Source organism: Sturnus vulgaris, chromosome 15 (genome assembly GCF_052056855.1).
Source record: "Sturnus vulgaris isolate bStuVul1 chromosome 15, bStuVul1.hap1, whole genome shotgun sequence".
NCBI lineage: Eukaryota > Metazoa > Chordata > Aves > Passeriformes > Sturnidae > Sturnus > Sturnus vulgaris.
The window spans coordinates 5,652,229-5,679,455 of NC_142257.1; the positions used below are offsets into that span (position 1 = coordinate 5,652,229).

At 51.8% G+C, this 27,227-nt stretch overlaps 1 protein-coding gene across 1 annotated transcript; it reads left to right on the forward strand.

Annotated features, from left to right (window-relative positions):
- The first annotated feature begins 1,965 nt into the window (after positions 1 to 1,965).
- On the forward strand, positions 1,966 to 15,735 carry LOC106852999 (LON peptidase N-terminal domain and RING finger protein 1-like). The gene is made up of 12 exons (XM_014876028.2): positions 1,966 to 2,453; positions 6,079 to 6,197; positions 6,613 to 6,735; positions 6,945 to 7,070; positions 7,729 to 7,870; positions 8,628 to 8,718; positions 9,812 to 9,926; positions 10,561 to 10,682; positions 11,372 to 11,530; positions 11,984 to 12,146; positions 12,232 to 12,378; positions 13,456 to 15,735. The coding sequence occupies exons 1-12, from the start codon at positions 2,051 to 2,053 to the stop codon at positions 13,651 to 13,653; spliced, it is 1,908 nt and encodes a 635-aa protein (XP_014731514.2). The 5' UTR covers positions 1,966 to 2,050; the 3' UTR covers positions 13,654 to 15,735.
- The last annotated feature ends 11,492 nt before the right edge of the window (positions 15,736 to 27,227 follow it).

Here is a 27,227-nt window from a genome sequence, read left to right on the forward strand (position 1 = left end):
GGTGAGGGAAAGAATGAGGCAGGTCCCAGGTGAACAGCCTGCTGTCTCCCAGAGGAACTGGCTGGGGTGATGGAAGATGCTGTGCTCCTCACCTGACAGCAGCTGCCCCTGGCAAAGGGCTGCTGCTCCCAGGCTGAGCCACACAAACAGGTTATTGTGCACTCTGCTTCACTGCTGGCTGTGGTAGCTAAAATCACCCTCATTTTATGGCTCACGAGCCATGAACGTGCTCTTCTTGAGGGGTAAACTGGAGGCAAAACTGGTGAGGCCTCCCTGGTGACAATCTTTGTTTTTAATCAATAGCCAGGTTTTGGTGGAAAAACGAGCCATGGTGAGAACTAAACCATGAAAAGGAGAGGGTCTGGTGTGAATGAGCTTTGTCCACCTGAGAAATGCCCAAGGGAGAACTGCTGGGGGAAGTGATATGCAAGGTCCTCTGAGGCAGGGGCAGGAGAGGGAGAACTGATCCTGCAGATGGGGACATGGAAAATGTCCCCTGCTGGGCAGAGTCCCAGTCAGACTCCAATGCTCCCAGGGTGACCACTCTCCTCAATGCCAAGCTCAGCTTTTCAGGGCAGTGTTACCAAATGTCACCTGAGATTTCTCCAGTCTGGAGGAATCACTTCAAAAGATAACGGAGAAAGCAATAAAGCCTATCAAGCCCACATAAAATGATTAGTTGTTGAGCTTTTAAAACCACTCACGAGCTGTTTAATGTAATTGCGATAGGTTTGGAAAAAAAAAAACCTGCTCCACAGCCCAAATCTCCACCAGCCACTCCCTCAGTGGTGCACTGGTTTCACCAGCGCTGATGTCCCACTGGTGATTTCCCTCCCTGAGCAGCCCTGTCAGTGTGTGCGTGGGTTTGGATTGTTTTGGGGGACACACAGATGAGCCCTTGGGCAATGTGCATCATCCTTATATAAATTCTGATCTACTAAGCTCCAGAGCTGCCAGATTTCAGATGTTTTTCTCAGCACCTGCTATGCAAGAGCTGCTGACTTTTTTGCTGTGTGACTGTGTGGTGAGGGGATGCATCTCCCTTGCGACACCCAGCCCATCCTGGAGAGTGGCAAGGGGATTGTCCACATGCAAGGTCTGAATTCATTCAGTTCTGGGTAAGTAGAGCATCTGAGAGAGATGCAGTTTCCCGTGTACCCTGGAGGAGTGCTCCTTTGCCCACAAACATGATGGATTTCCATGGAGAGTAATGCAAAGAGGCATCTGGGGCAGCCCAGCCTCACCAGCCTGCCCTGCTCTGGAGCACCGCAAGCGTCAGCACCCCACTCCCACTCTGGAGAGCCTCAGGCAGCTGAGGGACCCCAGGTATCCTGTGCCAGCCACACTGGAGCATCCCACCCTCCTGTCCCCATCACAGAGCACCCTGTGCCCCCAGGACTTGTACCCCAGCCCTGCTCCACAGCACTCCGGATACCGCAGGCAGCCCGCACCGTGGGTGGCTCCAAATTGCCCAGGTCCCACTTTGGAGCACTCCGAAATATCCCCAGCACTCTGCACCTCGGTCCTGCTTCAGGGTGCCCCAGATCCCCTGGGACACCGTGCCCACCTGGCGCAGAGCTCTCCTCCACTCGGAGCACGGCTTCAGACCGGCTCGTACCTCGCACCCCGGCTGCTCCGGAGCTCCCAACATCCCCACCCCGGCTGCTCCGGAGCTCCCAACATCCCCGCTTCCCAAGGATGCAGCGATCTTGCATCCTGGCTGCGGGGGGATGGGCAGCGGTCCTGCATCCCGGCTGGGGGTTCGGCACGCACCCGCACAGCCGGGTCCCCCCGCCGGGCCCGGTTCCCCTCGCCCCCGGTACCGCGGGCTCCGTTACGAAACGCGGCCGGGGCGGGGCGGCGCGGGCGGCGGCGGCCAATGGCGGCCCGGGCAGCCTCGCCACCGGCGCCTGCCCGGGGTCCCTCCGGCGGGACGGGGCGGGACGGGCCGGCAGCCGCAGCCTCCTCCGGGCCGGCCGGGGCGGGAGCGTTGCGGGGCAATGCCGTGCCGGCACCGCCGGCTTTAGGGACAGCTCCCCCGACCGCAGCCATGAGCGGCCCCTCCAGCCCGAGCTCCCCAGCGCCCGGGGAGAGCCCGTCCGGGGAGAGCCCGTCCGGGGAGAGCCCGTCCGGGCAGCCCCTCGGACTGGACCTGCTGCGCTGCCCCTGCTGCCGCCTGCTGCTCTGGGAGCCGGTGACCGCGTCCTGCGGTCACTCCTTCTGCAAGCCGTGTTTCGGCGGGGCCGGGCCGTCCCGCTGCCCGCTGTGCCAGGAGCGGCTGGAGCTGCTGGGCATCGCCGCGGCGAGGTGCAGCGTGGTGCTGTGCGGGATCCTGGAGCGATGCGTGCAGCCGGAGCGGCGGCTGGCCGCGCTGGCCGAGCGCGTCCGGGAGCGCCTCGCCCGCGGGGACGCGCGGGAGGCGCTGAGGATGGCGGAGAGAGGGGTCGAGCTGGGTAAGGAGCACCGGGCTGGGGGGCTGGCAGTGAGGATGGAGGGGTGCGGGCTGCGAGGGGCCAGCACAGCAGCCAGAGAGACGGGCGCGCACGGCTGGGCTGTTGCAGCAGGCGAGTACCAGTGTGAATGACAATGTAGGTCACCGTGTCCCTGCAGCTCAGTGCGCTCCGAGCCTGCACGGTCCAGAGCTGGAAGACGTGGGAAGCTGGAAGTGGTGTAAGGCAGGGCTGGTGGGGATGGGGATGGGAAGGGGGAACACAACTGCCGGGCATTTCTTCCATATCCGTGGATGTCCCGGGGTGCTGGGAGCGGTGGGCTGCCCGGCAAACCGCGCTGCTCATCCCCTGCCGGGGCCGTGCTGCCTGTGTCCCATCGGCCACGTGCTTCTGGAGAGGAAAGAGCAGCAGATGCTTACGTCTTGCAGCCCGGCAGTATTTCAGGGTCAGAGGAAGAGCTCTGCCCAGGGGGTGGCCATTATGTAAAGTGGTTGGGACTTGTCCAGTCGGGGATGGACACGTCCTTCCCCCGGAGCCTGGCGAGGACACAGCCTTGGCGGAGCTCCTGTGCCAGCCCGGCCCCACCGTGCAGGTCAGCCCCTTCTGCAGCCGGCTCTGGCCAGACATTCGCCTGCAGGGCCAGGATAGGGCCCGGGGGATAGGGTTTGATCTGCTTTAATGTGTGGCTGTAAGTGGATTTCTTGGAAAGTAATACTTAAATAAAAGGGGTTATACAATGTGCCTGGAGCAGGGGGCTGGGGCGACGGAGGCAGAATTTCCTTTCTCCGCGGCGTTTCTATGACAGCGCTGAGCTCTCCTCCCGCAGCGCAGGCTCTTATTCATCGCCTCCTGCGAGACAAGTGCCAGAGGTTCAGCGTAAGCCTGGAAACGAAGGGCTGAGCGGACCGGTCGATCCTGGTGTTGGCAGCAGAAAACAGGTCCTTTTATGCAACCTCCAGAGGCATCCGTCTCTCCCTGCACTCCCTTCTTCAGAGTAAAGGCACACGCACACTTCTCTAGTACTGGAGTGTACAATTACACATTTCTTTAAAAATCCCTTGTTAGTATAAAGAGGAAACATTGCAAACTATGTCCTCGCTCTTCCCTGCACGTTCTTTTCCCCGAAAGACAAGAAAGTCTGGCTGAGGGCAACAAGGAAATTGCAGTCACAGCCTGAGCTCCAGTGAACCTGTGCTTGCTGGGGCTGCCAGGCTCAGCCACGTGGGTGGGTGCTTCCAGGATGTGTTTTCCAGCTCCTGCAGCCTGCAGCCAGCTTTCAGCTGCACAACTTTTTACAGGCTGCCTTTCACTTTGAAACAGAACCAGAGATAACTGTTTGACCCCTGGGGATGTTTTATTTGTGGTTCAGTGTGGCGTGATAGGCCAGTCTGCAGTGCCCTGCTCAGCCCAGCCTGTAGAGCAGCTCACTTTGCTTGGGTGAAAATAAACTGTCAACTTTTTATCTTCATTCTTTCTGAGTGAACAACAGAAAAATGCACCGTAATGTGTAGCACAGGAGGCCCTCTGACATGCCTGGAGCACCGAGGCTGGCGGGTCTCTGAGGCTGCCAGCTGGCTGATGGCCCTGATGTGTAATGATATCATAGATCAAAAATAGCTGCAGCAGCAGAGAAGTTTAGAATTCATTGCCCTGTTTTACACATCTGGGGAGATTTTTTTGGCCAAATCAGGCACTTTGTTGCTGGGCTGTGCAAATGTTTGAATGGGGTTGCCCACATGGAAAGTAAACCTCTAGACTTTGTACCTATTTGTTCATCCCTACGTGCTGGTAGGGGCTGGGATATTTAATCTTTGGATGGGTGCTTGTGGGATGGGGTACTGAGCAGCAAGTTCCCATGTTTCCTGACTTGAGCCCTAATATTGGCTAATATTACAAAAGAAAAACAAGCTGCCAGGTGTTGCTCTGCTGCACAGCTCAGCATGGCCAGTGCAGCTTTTGGTGCAGGAGTGGCTGTGCCTGGCTCTGCTGCTCTCTGGGCTAGGGTGACAGCAGGCAGGGAGCAAAGTCTCGCTGTGCTCCATGCTGGGCATGGGGACAAGGAGGCAATAGCCACGGCAGAGTTTCCTCCTCTGTGGTGAGAAGTGATGGGTGCCTGGGCAGCGTGGCAGCAGAGGCAGGCAGGGAAATGGGCAGAGGCTTCCTGCACGGGGCTGTCATGGAGCTGCCAGTCCTGACCTGCACTTTGCTGGCAGAGCTGCATCAGCACCGTGTTTGAACCGAGCCAGGAGGAAACACTGCTGGGTTTGGAAGTGCAGAAGAGACATCATCAACAGTGATGTTTGCTGATCAGCTGCCAGCCAGGCCGATGGACCCAGCTTGCCTCTGAGAGAGCTCCTGGCTCTTCAGCAAGGTGATGTTGCCCACACTACATTTGCCACAGCAAATACAGCAGCAGTGCCTGCAAATGGTGCCAAATTTATGATACAAGGCTGGCTCCAGTGCCAGCATCCTGCAGGACCACCACATGCTACCTGTGCTGGACCTACCATCATCCCACAGGGAGCTGGGAACCAGTGGGGGGACCTACATGACACTGGAGGCCTCCCCAAATGGAACAGAGAGCAACAAGTCTCCAAGTCCAAACCTCAGCAGCTTTGAGCTGATGCTCAGGACTGTTACCTGATCTGGAATACCAGCACTGCACTGGATGTAGGTCACCTCCATGAGCTGTGATATAACGGGGTGGGTCTGGGCACCTCTGCATTTCAAACCCACAAACATTACCACACCTGGTTACTCCATGAGTGTGGGCTCTTGGGATGCTGCTTCCTCGCTCTCCCTCATACCCCCAACCCAATTCTGCTACTGGCAGTGCTGATAGGAAGGAAGGTTTTAATGTAGTTTTCTGAAGCAGGAAAGAAGAGGATCTCACTGCCAGTTTTTTAGGAAGAGGCAGGAGAATGTAATGCTCAGTGTCATGACTAGCAATGTCTGTGGAACCTGTGCCCTCCCAGCACCCTAACGTCCCATCAGGGACATCTTGCTGACAAGGAATTTGATCCTCAGTTCTCTTCCTCGGTTTTGGGAAATCTCAGCCTTTGTTCATACTTGGAAACTCCGGGTCATGAATCTGCCCCAGGCAAATTCTTACACCCCCCCTTGGCTTCTCATCTGCCCCAGGAGAGCAGTGAGAGCCAGGTGGGTCTGGGAATTCAGGTATCAGCACTGCAGTCCTGTTTGGTAACGTGTTATTGTGTCTCTGCTGGGTGAGTCACATCACAGAGCCTGCTGTGACCACAGCCCTGTAGGGATGTGTGTATGGTAGATCGTTTTTCCTACATCCCAAAAAAGATGGATGAAAGCCCAGATCCCAGCATGGCTGAGCCCTGAGGCAGTGGTGGGGCCTCTTGGCTGAGGGTGTTTAGGGAAGATGGGGGGACAAATAAAGGAAAGAACCTCAAACTATTTAAAAGTGGGTGTTTAGGGGAAATAACTTCCTTGCAGAGGCTTACAAAGCCAGTGTCTCCTGATGAAGAGCACAGGAGGACCAGGCTCGGTGTGAAGCAGTGGCACAGGGACTGTCCCACTTGGTGGCCTCTCCCCAGCCTCATCCAGCCCCACTGCCTCACCAGGGCTCATCTCACGAGTGCCCACATTTCTCTTTCAGCCCTGGACTCCAGCTCCCTGCGGCTGTGCCGGGCAGAGGCACTGGTGGCACTGGGGCACTATCCACAGGCACTGGAGGACCTGGATGCCGTGTGCAGGGCTGAGCCTGGGGAGCACGAGGTGAGTGAAGGCCAGCCACATCCACTGGAGCCAAATCCTACTGCACAGGAGCAGTTTGCCCCTCTCCTCAATTCTCCATTGGATTCATCCTGCTCAGAAATGACTGACCCATTGGGTAGCCAGTCAAGGTGGCAGGAGCTGTGTTGCTCTCCCAGGAGAGGTCTGACACCATGTCCATCCTTCACTCCTCCAGCTCTCCCTAGGCTTGGCTTTTGCAACTGCTGCACTTTGGAGAGTCCTGGGTTTTTTTGGCAGATCTAATCAGGGGAGCAGTGACAAGTCCGGGTGCTTTGGCTTGGGATGGGAGCAGGCAGGATGCAAAGGGACATTCCCTTGGGGTGGCAGAGGAGCTGAAGGGGCACATGCTCAGCTGGTCACTGTCTCATAGTCACTACATGTTTTTTCTGCTCTACAGGCTTTCTTCAAGAAAGGGAAGGTGCTTCTGGAGATGGGGCAGAGAGCTGAAGCCCTGCTGGCATGGGAACACTGCCTGACACTCAGTCCCCATTTCCAGCCAGCTCGGAGAGAGATGGAGAAGGTGTGTGGGCTCTGCCATGTTCTGTGCTCTCACATCACACAGGGACATGTCCTTGTCCTCTGAAGGACTCAACAGAGTGCTCAGCCAGCACAGATAACCTCCTGCAGCAAGAGGAAGGGTGCCTTGGGGAAAAAGAGGGAGCCTGGCAGCCCTCCTACCTCCTTGCTTTTTCCTCTTAGCATCCCTCACCCCTTGCTTTGTCCTTGCAGATCATCATGGAAGCTGATGCTCCTCAGCCATGTGCAGCTGCACACCTGGGTGATGCTCACCTGAGCTCAGCTGGTTCCCAGGTCGATGGAGGGAGCCCAGTGCTCCCATCTTCCACACAAGCTCAGGTAAGAGCCTGCAATACCTGAGTCTGCAAGGAGACTTAATGTCCCACTGGGACATCCCAGTAGCCCAGTGATGAGAAAGGAGGTGTGACAAGGGAAGGCTGTACAGGACATGTAGCTGTGCTTACCTGGTTGTGTGCTGGGATGGGAATCTGCAGGTAGTGGAGGGTGGGAGAGCAGGTACCATCAGGGCTGATGCTATGGGGACTCAGGAAACAGAGGAGACTTTCTCTCTCTGTTCATCTCACTACATTCAGGGAAAAAAAAAAAGAAAAAAAAAGAAGTGAGTTAAATTTTTTTAATCTAAAAACACATTTGAGAATAGTTCAGACCATTAGCAGCTGTTAAGGGAAACTTGTATTTTCCTCTTTGCCTTCTATAAACAAACTTAGAAGATCTGCAGAGAAGAGGGAATTCAAAAAATGGGTTCAGATATACCCAAATATGGTTGGTATGTCTAGACAGAATGAACCCATGCTTTAACCATGTGATGGGCAGCAATGTCTGAAGGCCACTCTCCTGCTGTCCTGCAGATGCAAGGTGTTAATGTATAGCACACACCAGGAAACGTCCTGGTGCCATCGGGCTTGGTGGGACAGATGGGACTGTGCATTCAGAGGGAGAAGAGGGTTTGGGTTCAATTTCATCTTGCTGTGCCTAGGGTCAGGAGGGAGAGCTGGCAGATGGCCGAGGGGATGCTGAGTCTGAGCACAGCCAGGACACAGCCACCCTTTCCCAGCCGGGACAACGGCAGGAACCGGAGACTTGGGCAGAGAGTCAGGGCCAGTGGAGTGACATCAAAGGTACCACAAAGTTGTGTCATACAAGATACTTGTTTGAAATCCATTTTGGCACTGAAAACTTGATGTTTGCACTGTGTCCAGCTCAACTAACAAATATCCCAGGGGCACATGATGGGGCAGCTCTGGCCAGGACATTGGCTGCTTCTCATGCATGGGAGGAGGATCCACCTGATCTTCCTGTGTTGAGCTGGTGAACACACACCAAACCTTTGGCTCCAGCTTGGTGACAAGTTCTTACTAAAGCCAGCCATCACTTGTTCTCTGTGTGGAGTCAGGGAGAGGCTTTCTTTGGCTCCCATGGGTTTAGATGGGTTTTGGTTTAGATTAAATTTCCATGTAGGGGACAGGACATGCCATGAGCTGGGGAAGCAGCACCTCCATCAGCATTAACTGGTCATCAGTGTCCAGCCAGGTGGCTGCCACATACCTGGGTTTGCATAAAGCTTATGGCAGGTCTCCTGAGACTTCCATCTTGGAGCTTTTTGGGACACTGCTGCCCAGTGCCTTGGTTTCCCTGCCTGCAAAAGGAGGAGATATCACCTTCCTCTGCCAAGAACCATGAGACCCACTGACACATGAGCTATGGATGAACATAGATGGGTTAATAGAGGGGTTTATGTTGCATTTCCTAGTGGTTTTCTTTTTCTTTGACACTTCCAAAGCGCTTTGTGAGGCAGTTATGCCTCAGAACAAGGTCAGAAAGTAAAGATTAATTTTCTATATTGAAATGGGGGATTGTCTTCTCTTTTACCTCTAGGTAACAAGGAGGAAACAGCAGCAAAGTGTACCCAGCCATGCCTTGGGGAGTCACTGAGCATATCTGACTTGGAGTGCTCCCTCTGCATACGGTGAGTTGTCCTGCAGGAGAGCTTTTAGGATGAAAAATTGGCACCTGATGGGTTTTCTTTAATGGTGTGCATCTTTCTTCACATCTTAATACAAGCTCAGTCCTGAGAACTGCTGAGATGTAGGTTTCAGTACAGATAAGAGGGGAAGGCAGGGCCACGGGACACCCTGCCAGGCTGCAGGAGCTGAGATCACCCTGTCTCAGGGTTCAGCATCACTGGGGCTGTATCTCTTGGGACAGAGATGTGGAGGTGGGGGTGTTCAGCGGGGTCAAAGACCAAAAGCAGTGGTTGCCCTTTGTACCTGCAGGCTGGAAGAGGAAGGTGTTGCCCCGGGAAATTCCCTCCATGATGGGGATATTGCAGACCTAGAGGGGAGCATTTCTGAGCTCTTTGCCTGGTGCAGGTGGAAGAGGGAACGGGGTAGAGCCTTTGTTTGTCTGCTGGCTCAGGGCTGGGGAGAGACTGCCACAGGGCATCCTGGAACCAGGCTGTTATTCCTGGTGTGTCCCAGACGTGGAGCAGTTGTGCAAGCGGCTGCTGGCAGACAGCTGGGTGGGTGTTGCACTGCCAGATGTGCAAGTCGGTCAAGGTCCTGCATGGCAGCTTTTCCCAGGTCTGTGCATGGCGGAGAGAGATTGAGGCTGCATCTGATCTGAATTACATGAATTTGGATCTCTTCTGAAAGAAGAAAACAGTATTTAGGAGGAGTCAGGGCTTTCTCGAGACCTTAATTTAATTTCTGATCCTGGAGCTACTTGTGAGCAACTGAATACTTGCTGCTGGCTCTGCTCCTGAAGCAGGGGAGAAGGAGGAACTTTCGTCTCACTGCCCTTTGGATTACACACCAGGCTGTGGTCTGGGTAACCACAGCCCTGGCAGGACCAAGGGGTGCCATGTGTGCACTGATGGAGTCTGCTGGGACTCCATGGAGACCCTGCAGAGCTCAGGCCTGGAACAGTTCTCATCTTACATTGTGCAAGCCCAGCAGCCTGAGCCCAGACTTGCTAATTAAAGTCTCTCTCTGCCAGACTTATCTGTGCTCCTTTCCCTTTGTTGCTCTCTGCAATCCACTGACTCTGATCATCCTTTGCAGGATGTTCTTCGAGCCGGTGACGACGCCCTGTGGTCACACCTTCTGCAAGGAGTGCCTCGAACGCTGCCTGGACCACCGGCCCAACTGCCCCCTCTGCAAACACAGCCTGAGAGAGGTGAGGGCACCAGTCCCACAGGATGGAGCCCGAGGGAGAGCTGGGAACCAGCTCCAGCTGCTGGCTGCGTGCCCAGGGCTGGGGTGGGAAGGTGCACTGCTCTTATATTAGCAGCTCCCTGGTGCGGTGGTGTCAGCTCCACTCACATGGGAATGACCAGACAGTTGATAATTAAGACCAAGAGATTCATTTCCACAAGATGCCACAGTGATTTAGTGAGATTGTAAACAGGAGAAGAGAGAGAGAGGGAGAGAAGCAAATGCTAATTACTTTTAAAAATGGAAATGGATGGAAAACCTGCTAGCCTGGAGATTTGATTTAATCTTTAATGAAAAGGGATTCGGATGAGACCATCAGGGAAATTAGGTTGTCATACAAGGACTGCATCACTGTCAGGGACAGGACGCTGTGTTGGACGGGCCCTGGCTCTGAGCTGTGTCTGGAGGTCTCGGTGGAGCTGACATCCCATCCTGCTTGATGGCTCAACATCCCCTGATAGGTTTTATCCTTGACTTTCTCTGGTCTAAAATTACCTTCAGTTCCAATAAAAGTGAGCGTGATTCAGAGTCAAGCGGGGCCTCAGGGCTTCCTCCCTGCTCTTCTCCAACCTATTTTTGGGTCCAATTCCTTTCAGTTCCTGAAGGCTGGGAGGTACAGCCCCACAGTGCTGCTGCAGGACATCATGCTGGCCATCTTCCCCACACAGCTGGCTGAGCGCCGGGAGCTGCACCGGGCAGAGATGGCAGAGCTCTCCAAGTAAGCAGGGACTGCTCCTGTGTGTGTGTGTGTGTGTGTGTGTGTGTGTGCACATGGGGACTGGAAGGGGCTCTGAGAGGGATGTCCACACCCCATAACATTGCTCTGGCATAGTTCTGCTCAACTGATGCCTGTCACACCTTCAGGACCACACTGCAGCAGTGCTGTGTGGATGGGGACATGCCCCATGAGACACCTGGGGATGAGGGACCATCTTTGCAAGAAACTGGTTTGTGGGCAGAATCTGTCCTTGGTCTCTTGATGAGCCAAATGGAAGCTTTACAGAATTCACAGAATCCACAGAATTCTCAGAATGACTTGGTTGGAAGAGACCTTCAAGATCATCGAGTCCAACCCAAGCCCTGACACCTCCCCTAAACCATGGCACCGAGTGCCACATCCAGTCTTTTTTTAAACACATCCAGGGATGGTGACTGCAACACCTCCCTGGGCAGACCATTCCAGTACTTTATTACTCTTTCAGTGAAAAACTTTTTCCTAATATCCAACCTAATTTTCCCTTGACACAGCTTGAGACTGTGTCCTCTCATTCTCTTTAGTGTTGCTCTGATCTGGAGCATCACTTCTTGTAGTTAAGGACACACCTGGTTTGATGGAGCAGCTGATGCAGAGCCATTGGGATGGGATTTGCTTGGAGAGGTGTTACAATTGTTTCTCCTGTCCCTCAGCCTGACCAAGAACATCCCCATCTTCGTGTGCACCATGTCCTTCCCTGGCATCCCCTGCCCTCTGCACGTCTTCGAGCCTCGGTACCGCCTGATGATCCGGCGGTGCCAGGAGAGCGGCACCAGGAGGTTTGGCATGTGCATATATGAGAATGGGAAAAGGTGAGCTCCTGGGCAAGCTTCCCCCTGCCCCAGATGATTTGTCCCCTCTCTGCCCCAGCCCCAAATGTCTGAAATACTGAGTAGTTCAGAGAGATTTCCTATCAGTGCTGTCCCACAGCAGGGAGGTGGTGCTTTCCCCACAGTGCAGAGTGAAATGGGAACAAGGAATGAGGCCAGCACGGGAGCTGTGGTGGCTGTCAAATACAAAACAATACAATTCTTGGAACAGCTTCTAACTCAGGATGTCTCTGAGCTCCATTCTTTGGCTGTGACCTTCGGCTCCTCTTAGTGAGCACTGGGAGGACACTTGATTGAATCACTCAATTTGCCCCCACCCAGACATCCTTTTCCTGGGCCTTTCCCTGCTTTGGAGATGGTACATTTAGGAGAAGCAGCTCTCTCGCCACTCATTAGCCCAGCTCAGCCCTGTTCTCTGTCCCTGTGTCCCTGCAGCTTTGCTGACTATGGCTGCATGCTGGAGATCCGTCAGGTGGAGCTGCTGGCAGACGGGAGGTCCCTGGTGGACACCATCGGCCGGCAGCGGTTCCGGGTGCTGAGCCGCGGCCACAGGGACGGCTACCACACTGCTGACATCGAGTACCTGGAGGACAAGAAGGTGAGGGCAGGGCTGGGCAGGATGCTGGGCTGCAGAGGGGCAGATCCTCCCTACAGACACCTGTGTCCCCCTTGTGTGTGTTCAGGTGTCTGGGGAGGAGCTGCAGGAGCTGCAGTCCCTGCACGAGAGCACCTATCGCCTGGCCCAGCGCTTCTGTGAGCACGGAGACCTCACCTCCAGACACATCCTGATGCAGCATGGACCACTGCCTGAGAAGGAAGAGGACATCCAGGTAATGCCCAGAGGGGAGGGATGCACCAAGAGAGCCACTGTTCCTGCACTAACCACCCTGCTTCCCTACTCGGCTTCCCCCCAGGATGAGCAAAGCAAATCCGGTTTTTCACCCCTGTTACAGCATCTCTCACTCAGAAAGTTGGTAGGTCTTGTCTTGTAAAACTGGTTGATGTTTCTTTATGGTTTTAAACTGAGCACTGAGTTATAAAACCTTTCCTAGAGTCCTTTCCTAAATGAGAACTGAGAAACTGAACTGTATGTGTTTGAAAACACTTTGGGAAAAAGAAACCAAACGAATTGGCAAAGAGGCAAACCCTGCAGCTCATTGAGTCTGCAGTCTCCCTTCTCACTGTGATCCTTGTGAGACAGCCATAGCTGGGCAGAGGTGAAGAGCTAAAAGGACAGGATCCAATTTGCTTATTATACTGCTCTGATAAATTCAGATCTAGGAGAAAAAAAATCCCAAAATTTAATTTTCACTACTTTAAGAAAGTGTTTCCTCTCTAGATCGTTACAAATATACTCTTGCTGGCTTGTCCCAGGCTAAGGCTGTCCTGGCCAGCAGTCACATTAATGGTGTGCTCAGAAATTACAAAACAAATCACTCTCCTTCAGCTGAATCGAGCTTTTCCTTCTTAGTTTGGCTCAGGTTATAAAAAATCCACTTTACAAAAGCAGTGCCCAAACAGCTGTGCCTGCCTGGCCTGCACGTCACATCTTCAAGTGATGGCCAATGTCCCAAAAACATAGACCATGCAGGATTTGGCCTGTGTTTACTAAAAGCACTGGCTTAAACAGGGAAATGTTTAAACAGGGAAACAAGTTGTTTCATTGTCTCTTTAGTATAGACTTTTTAGCAGCTACATCTGCGTCTGGAGGCTCCCTGGGGAATGCTTGTCTGGAAATTAAATTAGTTTGTCCAGGAGTTTTGAGCTTGGATGACAAAAGGGCTGTTCAGATGAGTACTTTGACCGAAGCTGTCCTGACAGGAACAACAATTGCCATCAGCGATGCTGCCTGAAGGCCACCCCTGCATCTCCTGACGTGGGGGGGTCTGTCCCTCTCTCCTCTCCAGGCTTCAGCAGACGGCCCGACGTGGTGCTGGTGGCTCATCTCCATCCTGCCGCTGGACCCCTCGTACCAGCTGAACCTGTTGTGCTGCACGTCCCTGCGCTCCCGGCTGTGGCAGCTGCAGCACGTCCTGACAGCGCTGCTGCAGCAGCCCCCGCCCCGCCACCTCCTGCCCGAGCGCAGCCCCCGCGCCCGCGTCTGACCATGGCCTCCCCCCTGCCTTTCTCTGTGTGCTGCTCCACGGTCTGTGTGTGCTTTGAGCCCCCCTATCAATCCCCAAAAAAAGTGACCTCAGCGATGAGCTGTGCCCAGCTGTGCCCAGCTGTGCTGGCGGTGACGCTGCGCCGTCCGTGCCACCTCTGGGAGTGCTCGGTGCCGCTGCTGCTGTGCTGTGCCACCAAAGGGACACAAAGGGACTGGGCTGCACAGCTGGCTTGTGTCTCCACAGCCAGGATCACTTGCTGAGGGGCTTCTGCACCGAGGAGGGCTCTCCTTAGGGCAGAGGACTGAGTGCAGGGATTGACTCAGTTTTGGTTCTTCCACTTTGAAAGACAGCTTAGGGGTTTTGGCAGATGATCCTAATTCACACAGGAAATTTAGAGGTTGGGGGGAAGTGGCATTTGGGGAAGCAGAGAAGTTCCAATGGCTTCCCCCAGCCTTGGGAGCTGACAGCTCAGCCACTGTTTACAGCTTTGACTTAGTTTGTGTTTGAACCAGAAGAAAGGCTAAATTAAACAATCTGAAACTCTTTGTCTTGCTCCTAACCACCTCCATGGCCACATGGTGAGGAGATGGCTCTTTTTGAATGCTCTCAGGTCCAGACATCCCTTTCCCACTGCTCTGCTCGGTGCTGTGCTGTGTTTGCTCAGCAGACCCTTCCCCAGGACACTGCCAGCCACTCCCCTCACTGCCACCTCCAAAGCTGTGAAGTGCCGTGGGAGAGGGGATTTTGTCAGCTTTGGTGCTTTTCCCCCTACCCAAAGGCTGCTGTTCCCAGCCCTGGCTGGGTTCAGGTTACAGGGTCAGAACTGGAGGCTGGAAGGAGCTGATAACACAAGGGAGTTAAATCTGGAAGTTTTGTTGTGAGACTTTCTGCTCCTTGACTAATGCAATTTTCCCCTGTTCTGTGCTTCTTGTGAACTTTCTGCCCCCTCAGGAAAAAATCAGAATCTCAGCCGAGGCTGGCCCCTTGCACTTGGGACCCAGAATAGTTCAGGATCTCCCAAAAGAGCACAGTGAAGTCAAAGGGATCCAAATCTCTGGAGAGGCAGGGAGGGGGTAGGATCAGTGACCGAGGCCATGAGCCACATGTCAGGGGAGCAAGTCTGCTTGCCTGTAGACACAGGGCAAAGACTCTCTGGACATACCAGGCCTCTATGGAAATCCTGAAGATTTGGGATTTTTATCTTTCATCCCTAATTTCAGTGGCTTTGGGTTCAATTCTAGGAGTGACATCCACTTAGTCGTTGGATTAGACATCGCTTCTGGAATTTTATCCTGGTATTTCTCAAAGGCTCCACACCCCCTCAGAGAGCTGTTGGATGTGTGTGTGGGAGAGAAAATCAGGGCAGTGATCCTTACTGCATGTGTGGCTGGGCAGAGTCTGGGGTGGGAGACTGGGCATAGCTCCAGAGAGGTCTCTGCTCAGGGCCACCACCTTTCCCTGTCCTTCAGTCTCCAGGAGTGAGAAGTCCCTGTCCCTCCTCTCCATCAAAGTGCCTCCCTGGGGCGACAGTCAGGAGCTGAGGGCTTGCTCCCCAGGAACCTCTGCCAGCACAGGGCAGCTGAGGACAGCTCAGGGCTGGATTTGCTCCTCTACCTTTGAGCCACGGTGCTGGCCCAGGAGCACCACGACTCCCAAGGAGCCATATCCCTGGATGTCAGATTGGCATGGGCTGGGCTGGGTGATGAAGGATGCTTTGCAGTCCCAGGGCAGGTGACAGGATGACACTGCAGTTTGGGAAGTGCCTTTCTTTTCCCCGGGGTCAATGTGGGCTCACCCAGTGACATCCCCACCCCAAGCTACTCACCCACCCCCCTGAGCTGCTGTTTCCCCAGGGTTGAGACGTCCCTGTGGGTCCCTCCAGCAAGGGATTGGCATGGGGGGGATGTCACACTGGGGAGGAGCCAGGGATCAGAGCCAGCAGTGCCTGGCTGCTTTGGGAAGGGATCTGTGCAAATTGCTCCAGTTTGCTTGGAGCACCTGTGTGGTTTTTATTACTATCTTTGCTCTTGGAATTACATTTTCTTTCAGGTCATTGAAATAAAGACCTTTGTTGTTGTTGTTGTTTTGTTGCTGGTGTTTAACTTTTAGCTGCTCATTAATAAAAATGCTTGGGCATCCCCTGGGAGATTTGGGGACATGTGGAAAGGTGACGCCCTGGCCTTCAGACAGAAAGGTAGGCACAGTGACCACGGTCCAGCAAGGGCAGATGGCAACAAGGGGAAGAAAAAAAGTGGTTTTGTTCACAGAGTGTGTGTGAAACAAGACAAGAGGGATGAGCTCCTGCCTGTCAATGCAGCTAAAGGCTTTGGGAAAGGATGGGATGGGAGATCAGTCCAGTAGAGATGCTGACCAGTGTGGGGTGACTGTGGTCAGCATCTGTCCCTGTCCTGCCTTTGCAGCCATGGGCAGAGGGCTGTGAGCAGGTTCGCTTTTAGCAGCTGGCATTAGGGATGAGAGATGATCCAGGGAGATGTGCATGGGGTCTAAAATGAGAGGGTGGTCCTGGATGGAAGGTGATGTCCTGCTGGGACAGCTCTCACCTGTCTCTAGCTCCCATCTTGCCTCTTCCCTCTGCTTCCCAAAGGTTCCATCCAGAACCAAGGACAAGAAGGGAACTGCCCAGCTGTGCTGTCACCATTCTTGGGAACATGGAACAGCTGCAGCAGAGACAGGGCTCAAGTGGTCTGAGATGGCAGAAACCCTAAACAGATCCCATGCTCCAGAGCAGTGTCCCTGCTATCCCATTATTAACTGCCTTCCACGAGGAATTACACCTTGAATTCCTCCCTAGCAATGCCCTACTGTGATGGGTTGACTTGGGAAGAAGAAACTTAGAGAGAAGCAGCTATGCCCTGATGTGCCCTGATGAAGCCCAGCTGTGAGCTGTGGCTGGTGCCAGCCCTTTTGGTGGCTCTGGGAGCCCAGGCCTTGTGCCTGACCTGTGGCTGGTGAGTGCCTGGCAGTCTGGAGCTGACAGGATCCCTTTGCCGTGTTGCCCTGCTCCCACTAGATGTCAGGAAGAGGCTGAATGCGGGCAAGGAGGAAGGCACAGCAGAAGGGATGTGCAGCATCGACTATTGCCAGAGCCTTGATTTTTGTCTCCCTCAGCCCCAAAATCAGCCCTACTCCCAGCCTTGGCCCCAGCTGGGCTGCCCTGAGCTCTCCATCAGCACAGGAGAGCTGGGGACCTGTGCAGGTCACTTTGAGTCCACCTCCAGCTCCCCCAGCATGCCAGGTCTGTGCTGCAGGCTCCTCTCCCTACTCCAGCCTGTTTGCTTTCCTGGGACTAGAGCAGGACATTGGGGCATTTGGGAGTGTCCTGCTCCCCATCATCAGTGCCCAGGAAGAAAGGGACCTGGGGGTACTGGTGAACAGCCAGCTGAACATGAGCCAGCTGTGTGCCCTGGGAGGCCAGTGGCCCCTGGCCTGGATCAGGAATAGTGTGGCCAGCAGGAGCAGGGGGGTCATTGTTCCCCTGTACCTGGCACTGGTGAGGCCACACCTTGAGTGCTGTGTCCAGTTCTGTCCCCTCAGTTCAGGGAGGACGTTGAGACATTTGAGTGCGTCCAGAGGAGAGCAACAAGGCTGGTGAGGGGCTTGGAACACAAACCCTGTGAGGAATGGCTGAGGGAGCTGGGGTTGTTTAACCTGGGGAAAAGGAAAGTCAGAGGTGACCTTACCACTCTCTGCAACTTCCTGAAAGGTGGTTGTAGCCAGGTGGGGTTGGTCTCTTTCTCCAGGCAGCACTGACAGAACGAGAGGACACAGTCTTAGCTCTGCCAAGGGAAATAGAGGTTGGATATTAGGAAAAAGTTTTTTATAGAAAGAGTGATGAAGCACTGGAATTGTCTGCCTGGGGAGGTGGTGGAGTCACCATCCCTGGATGTGTTTAAAAAAAGACTGGATGTGGACTTGGTGCTATGATTTAGTTGAGGTGTTAGGGCAGGGTTGGTCTCGATGATCTTGAGGGTCTCTTCCAACCCAGTGATTGTGTGATTGTGTAATTGTGTAATTGTGTAATTGTGTAATTGTGTAATTGTGTAATTGTGTAATTGTGTGATTCTGTGATCTTCCAGCCATGCTGCTGGGCACAGCCTCAGCTCAGAGGTGGGAGGTGAAGCAGCCCCTTGTTCCAGCACACAGCTGGGACAGAACAGCATCCCACAGCCTCTCCTGGAGGCAGCCCAGGCATCTCTGAGCCCCACTGGCATGACCAGTTCTTTCACTGAGCAGTTGGGATGGGTTAGCAAAGACCTGGCAATTCCTATGCTGCCTCCCTCCCAACCTTGCCACAAATGTCTGTGTGGCTGAGGGGACTGCCTGTGACAGCCTCAGCCCCACCAGCAGGCAGAGCCAGGGGTCGATGGCTCTGTCTCTGTGTGGGCTCCTCAGGGGCACTCAGGGCCCAGGAGGAAGCAGGCACCTGGACCTGCAGCACAGGAGGTCCTGACTGCCATGCCACTGTGATTTACCTGCTACCTGAGGAGCTGAATTCCTCCCCTGTGCATCCCAACAACACCTAGCAATGATTTCGGGCCTTTATGTAACACCACCCTGGGTTTTACAGGCAGGAATTGGGGTGGGAAGAGGAAATGTCACCCAACAAGGTCCCTGGTAGTCACCCTCCAAATGGGGACTCTCCTCTTCCCACCCCATCCAGCCTCCCTCTGTGGATGCTGGGATGTATCCTGCACCTATTTTTATATCTGTGGGGAGATATAAACCAGTGCTAGCACTGGCCCCACTTCCATCACCCCAAAATGTGACCTCGTCCCCAACAGCACCATTTCCTCCCTTCCTGTTTGACACCTTCAAATCGAGACATGGGTGACAACTTCCCTCACCTAACAGTGTGGGCAGGCAATTAGATAAAGAGGTAAATAATTAATACAGCAGGTGTCAGACTGTGCCTCATCTTTCTTTAACAAATGGTGCATTTCCAAACTAATTAGACCAGCCGGTACTTGAGAGAGTGGAAAATCAACACAAGATTGTTCGAGCTAAGATTTTCTTCTCTAGCAATGCTACATTCGTGCTGGAAGAGGAGCACAGTACATGTTAAAGTTAATGAAGGTGGGAAGAAAAAGGAAAAAAACAGCACCTAATTTTTTCCACCCTTTAGCAATACCAGTTGGTGCAATGAAAGACGGGTCGTATTGTTCCTGCTTTTTCAGAAGGAAAAAAAAGCAAAGGAAAGCAATGAAGACAGATGTGCTGTCTCTTTCAAGAAACTCACCCACGGGATGTATTCAAAGCTGGAAAATGACAAGTGATGAGAAAAAAAAGTGACTCAAAGTCACTGCTGAAGCAGTTGGAGTGGGACCTGTCTATTCACCTGGAGAAACATCGAATATCCTTAGTTAGGATCCACGAGGAACATCGAGTCCAGCTCCTATCTCTGCACAGGACAACCTCAAAAATCACACCATGACAATGTTTGGGATGTCGTGATGGTGCTACCCCTTCCTCTGGCCAGGCTGCATGAGAGGGTGAAATCCCCCCCTGTGCTGTACAGAGCAGTGTGAAGGTGTGAAGGTGACCCAGGGCAGAGAACAAGTGGCAGCTGGACAAATGCCCCTGTCTCCTGTGCAGTGGCATTTTGGAGGTGCTGCACTGGCATTCCTTGGCTGTGCTGCACGTGGGAACTGTGCAAAGCCAAGCCCTGATCCAAGCAGGAGCAGATCTGGGATGATGCATCAGGTGGAGCTGCCTTAGCATGACTGTTGATAATTCACACCATTAATAAACAGCTTTACAGTGACAGCCTTTTTCCAAAGGCTTTTCCAAACCATTTAGCTCCCTCACACCAGCAACGCTACCAACCTGCAACTGGGAAGCTCTGGATTTGGGACAGTAACAAGGGGCTGCCTCCCAGCCCTCCCACACCTGATTCAGGGCCACCTTTCAGCCCCCAGGGAGCACCTGGAGGAGGGATTAACCCCCGAGTTTCTGCACACAGCCACATCCATCCCAAGTACCCAGTGGTAATTTAGGCTCTCCTTGCTGATTTCTGATTTCACAAAACCCTTTGAGCCCAGGGAAAATATTAACAGGACTGATTAAATATCGAGGAAATGGGAAACTTGTTAAAAATGTGGAACTTATATAAATACAGCATTATTAAAATAAAATGTGACTTTTAGCAAGGACAGCTCTCTCAGCTGGGCTATGTTTACCTTAATTGTTTCCCTCCATTAATTACAGTCTGAGAGGAAGACTTGTGCAAATTGAAATAAATTAATCAAATTTGTTTAGAGTTTTGTGTGTCTGGCTTATGGGGATTGCAATTAAGCTGGTATGTTTGGTGTATTAAATTACATTCCCTAGATCTATTCTTCCCTTTTCAAGCACCGTGAACGTGAAAAGGCAGAAGTCAGTGACAATTAGAAGGTAAACAGGCAGTGTGAGTGATGGTTATTTTAGCTCCTGTGCCTCAAGAATTTCTCTCTTTGCAAGTATTGAGGCTCATTCTGTAATAAATAGATCCCAGCTTTGTGCAATGACAGATAAAGGGGAGACGGTGGAGCAGAGACCAGGGCACATCCGAGCTCTGCCCTGGCAGTGGGAACAGTGACGTGGGTGGGAGTTTAGTCCAATTCTCCAGGAAAATCAGGCTCTGTGACTCAGCAGCCTTGTGTGTGTTCCTGCTCGTTCCCACCAGCAGCTGCCCAGTACCACCCACGTTTGACACAGGGGAAGAGGCTTCCAGATATATCGAGGTCCTGGCAAGGTCTGTGAATATGAGAAATGAAATGGATTTAAAAAAATGCATCTTCCTATGGGGAGGGGAAGGGGATGCTCAGCCCTTGTTAGATATCAGAGAATCTACAGTCTTTTTTTTCAGATGGGTATTAAAGAGGAAACCCTGCTTCACTGGTCTCATCCATGGCTCAATCTTCTCTGGTCTTGTTCCAAACCAGCCACAGGAGCAGGCTGAGTGGGAGCTTGCTCCAAGACCCTCTAGCCCCATGGACAAGTGCAGCCAAACTTCATGAGGGATTCCAGCACAGACCAAGGAGAATGGCGCAGTTTCCTCTCTAGAGTAAAAGGAATTCTGAGAAGAGGAAAAAGGAAAAAGAAAATCCAAATTTCAGTTGGTGGAGCTGTGCTGCCTGCCCAAGGTGACCCCCGGGGAATGATTCCTGCAGCACTGACTGAGGCAATGGGGCCGGGCAGGAGGTCAGGAGGGTGTCCCAGAGCTGTGGGGGCACACAGAGACCCAGGGAACTGCTCCTCAGAGACATGGCCAGGGTGTAAGGTGCTTCACTCCCCTCCCTGCCTTGTGACTGAAACCACAGAGGATTCAAAACTCACCTCCTGCCACTTTCCTGCCATCCCTCTCCCTCCACTGCTGCCCTGAGCCATGCTCCATCCAGAAGACTCGTTGCTGTTCGTGTTCCTAATAAAACCCATCCATCATTCCCCAACAGGAGCAGATTCCTGTGGGAAGCCCCAGTTGGCATTGCTGTGCAGAACAACCCTACACTGTTCTCACCTGCCCCCACTGCACTGGGCTCTGCTGGGAGGGCAGGAGGACACAGCCTCCTCCCTGGCCATAAATAGAGGGTGAGCAGGGGTGCCAGGGCCCAGCAGTGTTGGCAGAAATGTTTCCTGCAAGCAGACCTCTTCACCTGGCCATTGCCTGGGCCCCGATGATGTATGGAGTGGCTGGGCTGCAATAGGATTTCTACCCAGAATATTGGCTGGATGATAAAAGAGTCTGTCTGTGGTGATAATTGCACCATAAATAGCTCTGGGTTCGGCACTGAAGAGTGAGGCATTAGAAAACCTCACCCTCTGGATTCCTCCCACTTCCTTCCATCTTCCTGACTGCTAACAAGCAGGGAGAGCAGCTCGTTGGTTTTTACCATCCACGAGAGGTTTATTGTGCTCAGACGCAGCTGGGCACCTTCCTGCCCATAAATCTTAATAGCCAGAAAGGAGAGAAGGGGGAAAATCCAGCCCAGTTGGGTGATTGCTGAAAAGCAGCAGGTAGGGCTGGATTGTGGCACAGCTGTCCCTCTTCATTGTCTCTGCTGTCTCTGTCGCTGTCTCACTCCCTCCTCCAGGCTTCCCCTGGCTCTTCTGGGGGTAAACATCCTCCTTACTCCACTGATGGGAACTGAAAACCTGCCAGCCAGCCCCAAACACTGAAAAATGAGCTCAAACTGGGGCGTGCTGTGAAAGCCAAGGCTGGAAAGACGATAAATATGACCAGATTGGAAGGTGCCTCTGGCTCCTGGCTTTTTGAGCCTGCAGAAAGCACATGGATGCCTTGTCTTTTCTTCCCAAAAAAAGATGGGAAATGGATCTGACTTCACTGGTACATTTACCTGCTCTTGAATACCAAAAGATAACAGGGTTTAATCCATCATATCAGGGCTTCTCACTCACATTGAATGCAGGTTCACCTGAGTTCTGTTCTCTGCACAAATTTACTCACTGCTCACAACCAGCCACCAGATACTTTGTGGAGTGTTGTGGAAATGGAAAAAGTGGTCAGGACTGAATGGAGGCATCTCCTCATAAAATTTTATTCATGGGTCAGTGAATTGCTGCTGTGGCATTTTTTTTTTTTTTTTTCTTCATGTGCAGTGCCCAGATTTGCTGCAAATAGCTAAAAGATGGACTGTGTAGCAAATCCTTTTTACAACCTTGGAGAGCCTGCAAGATCCTGGTCAAAAGTTAGACCTTGAGGAGTCAGGTGTGACACACCCCAAATGCTGTGAAAATCCCATTCTTGGTTCCTGGGCCCCAGTTCAGAGCAAAGGGTTACAACATCCCATTGTAACTCAGACACTGACATCACTATTGTTTTTCTATGAAGGTGATTAAATCTATTTTTTTTTAGATTTTTGAAGGGCCCAGGAGTGAAGGGGGAAAATTATTCTCCTTCCTGGACACTTTATAATGCTCCCAAAAGTAAGAGGAAGGCAAGTTTTATTCTCAGACGGAAAAGGAGATGCTTCAAGGCAATTTTTAAAGGCATTGAGTAGAACTGGGGGAAATCCATGCTCAGATTCTACATTGCAGCAGAACCATTCAGCAGGGATGGAGAGCAGTGCTGGGGCTCATGATGGCAAGAACAGGATCAGTTCTCTCCTTTCTGCACACAGTGCAACAATGGATGCTAAGCAGGCAGAAGCTTCCCAGCTCCTGTACAAACCTATGAGCTCTCCCAAACCTTCCTCTCCTGCACACCCAACAAATCCAAAGACCAAATATAGAACACGATTTTTCTTCTTCTTCTCTATTTTTTTTTAAATTGTCATACTGGAGTGTTTGGAGCAAAACTATTTACCCTGTTAAAGCTCTGGATTTGCAAGTTTAAAGCTTTCACAGTTCCAGGTGCACCCAAAAAGATAAGGGAGCCTAGAGGTGTGCTGTTGTACCTCGAAATAGATAAATAAAGCTGTCATTAATTTGAAGGTAGTTCTTAATGCTCATTATTTCTTCATTATCTACTGCTATTATTACAGTGATTTCACCTAAGCTGCTACAGGATAGCACAAACCCCTTAAAACACACAGGGGAGAGTTGTAACAAGCATTTGAAAATGCAGAGATCCCAAAAGCTTGGGACCAGGGAGGGAATGACTGGGCAGAAAAGAATGGTGTGTTCCTCCCACTGGCTGCTCCTCTGTTGCTGCCAAAAGCTGTGGCATGGCCAGCATGGCATGGGATGTGCAGAACAGCAGTCCCTGTTGGAGGATGTTACTGGGATTCCTGGCAGGCCATGTCAAACCTGGCTTCATAAAGCAAATCCCAGCATTTACTTGGCTGGGCACAGAGGGAGGAAGAGAAGCAGCCCAGGCTTTAAAAATATAATGAGCCTGAAGAAACAGCCTGGGAGCAGAGGGATCTGTGCTGTGGATGACTCAGTGGAACGAGGCGAGTCAGGGCTTTGTGGAAGAAGCTTTGGGAGAAAGAAGCCAGAGCTGAGATGAGATTAATCAGGTAGCAAGAGCTGCCCAGACATGGCTATTCTTGGCTGTTTTATTAGAAGGGAGATTACTGCCTATGGTTCCTCAAAACAAGTTTCAAGGCAATTAAACAGGCTTTTCAGCGGGTCCCTTCCTTACTCAGCAGCTCTGCTTCATTCAGCTTGTCTGGCACAGGGATGGATTTATGGATTTATGTGAGGTTGGATGCTCCGGGTCTGGAGAAGCAGGAAATGCTCGTGGGGACCACAGTGGCCTCCACTCAGTGCAAACTGCCCCACCCTGAGCTCTGTGCCCTGTTTCTCCTGGCATTTCCCTGCTCTGCCTGTCCAGCTCTTCCTCCTCCTGCCTGCTGCAGGCTGGACCTGGAATTCCTGTTGACAAGAGGGGGTGAGGTGGAAGATTTAGGCAGCAACTAAACAGAATGAGAGGACACAGTCTCAAGCTGTGTCAAGGGAAAATTAGGTTGGATATTAGGAAAAGGTTTTCCACTGAAGGAGTGAAAGACTGGAATGATCTGCTCGGGGAGGTGTTGCAGTCACCATCCCTGGATGTGTTTAATAAAAGACTGGATGTGGCACTGGGTGCCATGGGTTAGTTGAGGTGTCAGGGCTTGGGTTGGACTCGATGATCTTGAAGGTCTCTTCCAACCAAGTCATTCTGAGAATTCTGTGAATTCTGTGAATTTGTGCCACCACATCCCAGATCATCCAGGACTCGGGGCTGCTGCACCCAGAAGCCTGCTCTGGGGCGTGTTCCAGTGTGTTTTTTGTTAATGGTATGTTCTGTTATTGCCCAAGCGAATGGTTTAGTCCAAAATTACACCCTCCCACCCATCTTGTCAATCTATCCTGAACTACCTGTCAATCCTGCCTTGTGCCAGCCCTCTGCTTGGAATTCCTCTTTGGAAATCCCCTAAAACTCCACATCCCATTAGTCCATGTGACCCAGTTTCCCCTCCTACCTCTCTCATTGGACAATGCCTTTGTAAACCCTACAATTTATCCCTCCTCAGAATTTCTCCGATTTGCTAAGAATTTGTACCTTCCCCTTGAACCTCTCCCATATTTAAGTTGTTGCACCTTTGCCATTTTTGCTTTTTGCCCCACGAATTCCCCAGAGTAATAAATCCTTTTTATCCTATGCAGAAAACCTCTCCCTCCTCCTTGCCTCCTTCAAACACAATCTGACAGCCAAAAGGCCGTGGAGCCACAGCTCAAACCACATCTAAGGGCTCCTGTTCCAGAGTGTGACCCACTCTGGGCACGGGACCCGAGTGGCAAAGTGAGTGCAGCTCTGGCCACTGCATCAGGGGTGGGCACAGCAAATGCAGCCAATTTTTGGCACAAAAAAAAATTAAAACCAGGCTCATGTGATGTTTCTGTAGCTGCAACAAATGAGTTTCATGGTTTGGAGCTGAAATAAGCTGTCAATGTTTGACTGTCTCTGGGAGTTAAAGCTTTATGCAAATGGCAGTAAGATTTTAGTCCAGGTCAGGAAAAAAGACATCCACTCTGAAAGTTATTAATTTTCTTGTCCTTATTTTTGAAAGTCATTCTCTGTGTTTTATTTTGTCAGCTTTCTCTCTCTCTTGAAAGCTCAATACCACCCACAGCACTGGGTACTGCTGAGCTCTGGCTCTAAGTCAAATCCACTTGCCTTCAGGGAGATGGAAACTAATCAATGAGGAATATTAAACAATATGAAAGCCTCAATGATTTTTACATTTCTCATAAAGGTCAGAGTCCCCCCAGCAGCTCCATGCTAATGCTCAGCTAAAGGTGGCAGAGAGAGGTGACACATCTCAGAAAAAAGCTCACCTTCCCCTGTTTCCTGCAGAAGATGTTTTCTTACATAAAGGAAAAGATCCTGCTGCTGAGCAGGCTCAGGCTGGCTGGGCTGCTGGGCTTGTGGTAAACTGAATTTCGATTTTGCTGGTGCTCATGGGGAGCCTGGGCTGTCTCAGGTCTGGGCTTGCAGGTGTGGGTTTGCAGGAAAATGGGGTCCAGCTATTTTTCCCAGTGCCTTTTCCCAGTCTGAGGGGCTTTGCTGGGAGCAGGATGATGCGTCCAGGCTGCCCCAGGGATGCTCAGCAGAGTTTGCCAGTGGGACTGTGGGATCCTTCAGCTGACTGAGAATAACTCATCTGCCCACCAGCTGCTGCCTCCAGCTGCCTGAGGCTGGGGGCTTCACTGGGTGCCTGCCAGGACATTTTAGCCCAGATTCAGCCCTGGGTTCAGCTCTTGGTTTGGCACCTTACCTCCCTTTCCAAAGGTGCTGGGATGCAAGGAGGGCTCTCATCACCCACTCTTTAAGGGAGGATGCAGGATGCAGCTCAGCCCATGGGAGCAGGTACCTATTGACCACAGAAATGTCACAGAAATAAAAACCCTGAAGGACACCCACATCTCCCTTGTTTTTCTCTGTACAGGTCCTCTATTCCTCTGGCAGCAATAAGAATTTTAATAATTAGAAAGTGAAGATTAAATTTCTGATTTTGCACTTGTTTTTCTTCCTGAGCAATCTTAATAAGTCACTTCTCACTGGGTCCAGGACTTGTGTCTCTCTTTAAGGATGATGACACTTCAGTTTCATTTCTACATCCAGTAGTATGAAGGGGTTGATAATATTGAAGCACCAGTGTGAGAGACTTCCTAAAGGGAGACCAGTAATCAGTTGATCCTTGTTTCCATTCGATTAGCAACCTGGTTAAAATCTAAATCTTTATTTTGAGCATTCCTGGCAGGGCTGAAAAGCTGCTGACACAATAGTTCAATCCAGCTAGAACTGCTCAAGACCCTTTGTAAAAAAAAACCACTGCACTTAGCAAAACAAGGGGTGGAGAGCAGCAGGAGGGACCTTGAATGATGCCAAGCTGCAGCAAGGCAGTGCTCACTGGATGGAAAGCCAAGGAGCCAGGAGATTCCAGAGATTGCTGTGAGCCATTGCATTTTCCATCCCAATTATTTCTCTCAAGTGAATCTTTAACTGACAGAAGTTGGCCCCCTCCAAGTTTCTTGACAAGCAATATATTGTTAGAAAGGAAGAAAATCAGCAGGTGCTAGCTCCATCTCAATGCCCCTCCTCTCCCATCCCAGATCCTCCCATCTTCTTAATTTGCTCCTCTTAATAAGATTTTGTATATTGCTACTGCACCTGGTTACACACCATGGTTATGAACTTAATGTGCAAAGTGAAATGTAAACAGGATTTAAAAAAATCTTAGCAATTATAAAGCACTTGAAAGCCTTCTCCCTCCTCCACTTTGTTAACAGACTCTTCACTTTGCCTGTCTTGCACATCCAGCATTGCAGTAATTTTCAGGGGTAGCTTAACTCCTTCCAGACATTTCAGCCAAAAAGGAGCATTAATTTCTGTGGTAGAAGTGGCAAGAGAAAATGGAGTGTTTGCCTTTATTCAACAGGAATGGGGGAAGGAACGAAAGCAAATTTCATTAAACTGAATTCAAAAATGTCAGGTGAAGTTTTCTCTCCTTAGAACCAAGGACAAACATTTCTTAACAGTTCTGTGGCTTCAGAGAAAGACAAAACCACAGCTGTAATTGCCTTTACCTGAGCAGAATTTGACTGTCAAACTATACTCCTTGGCT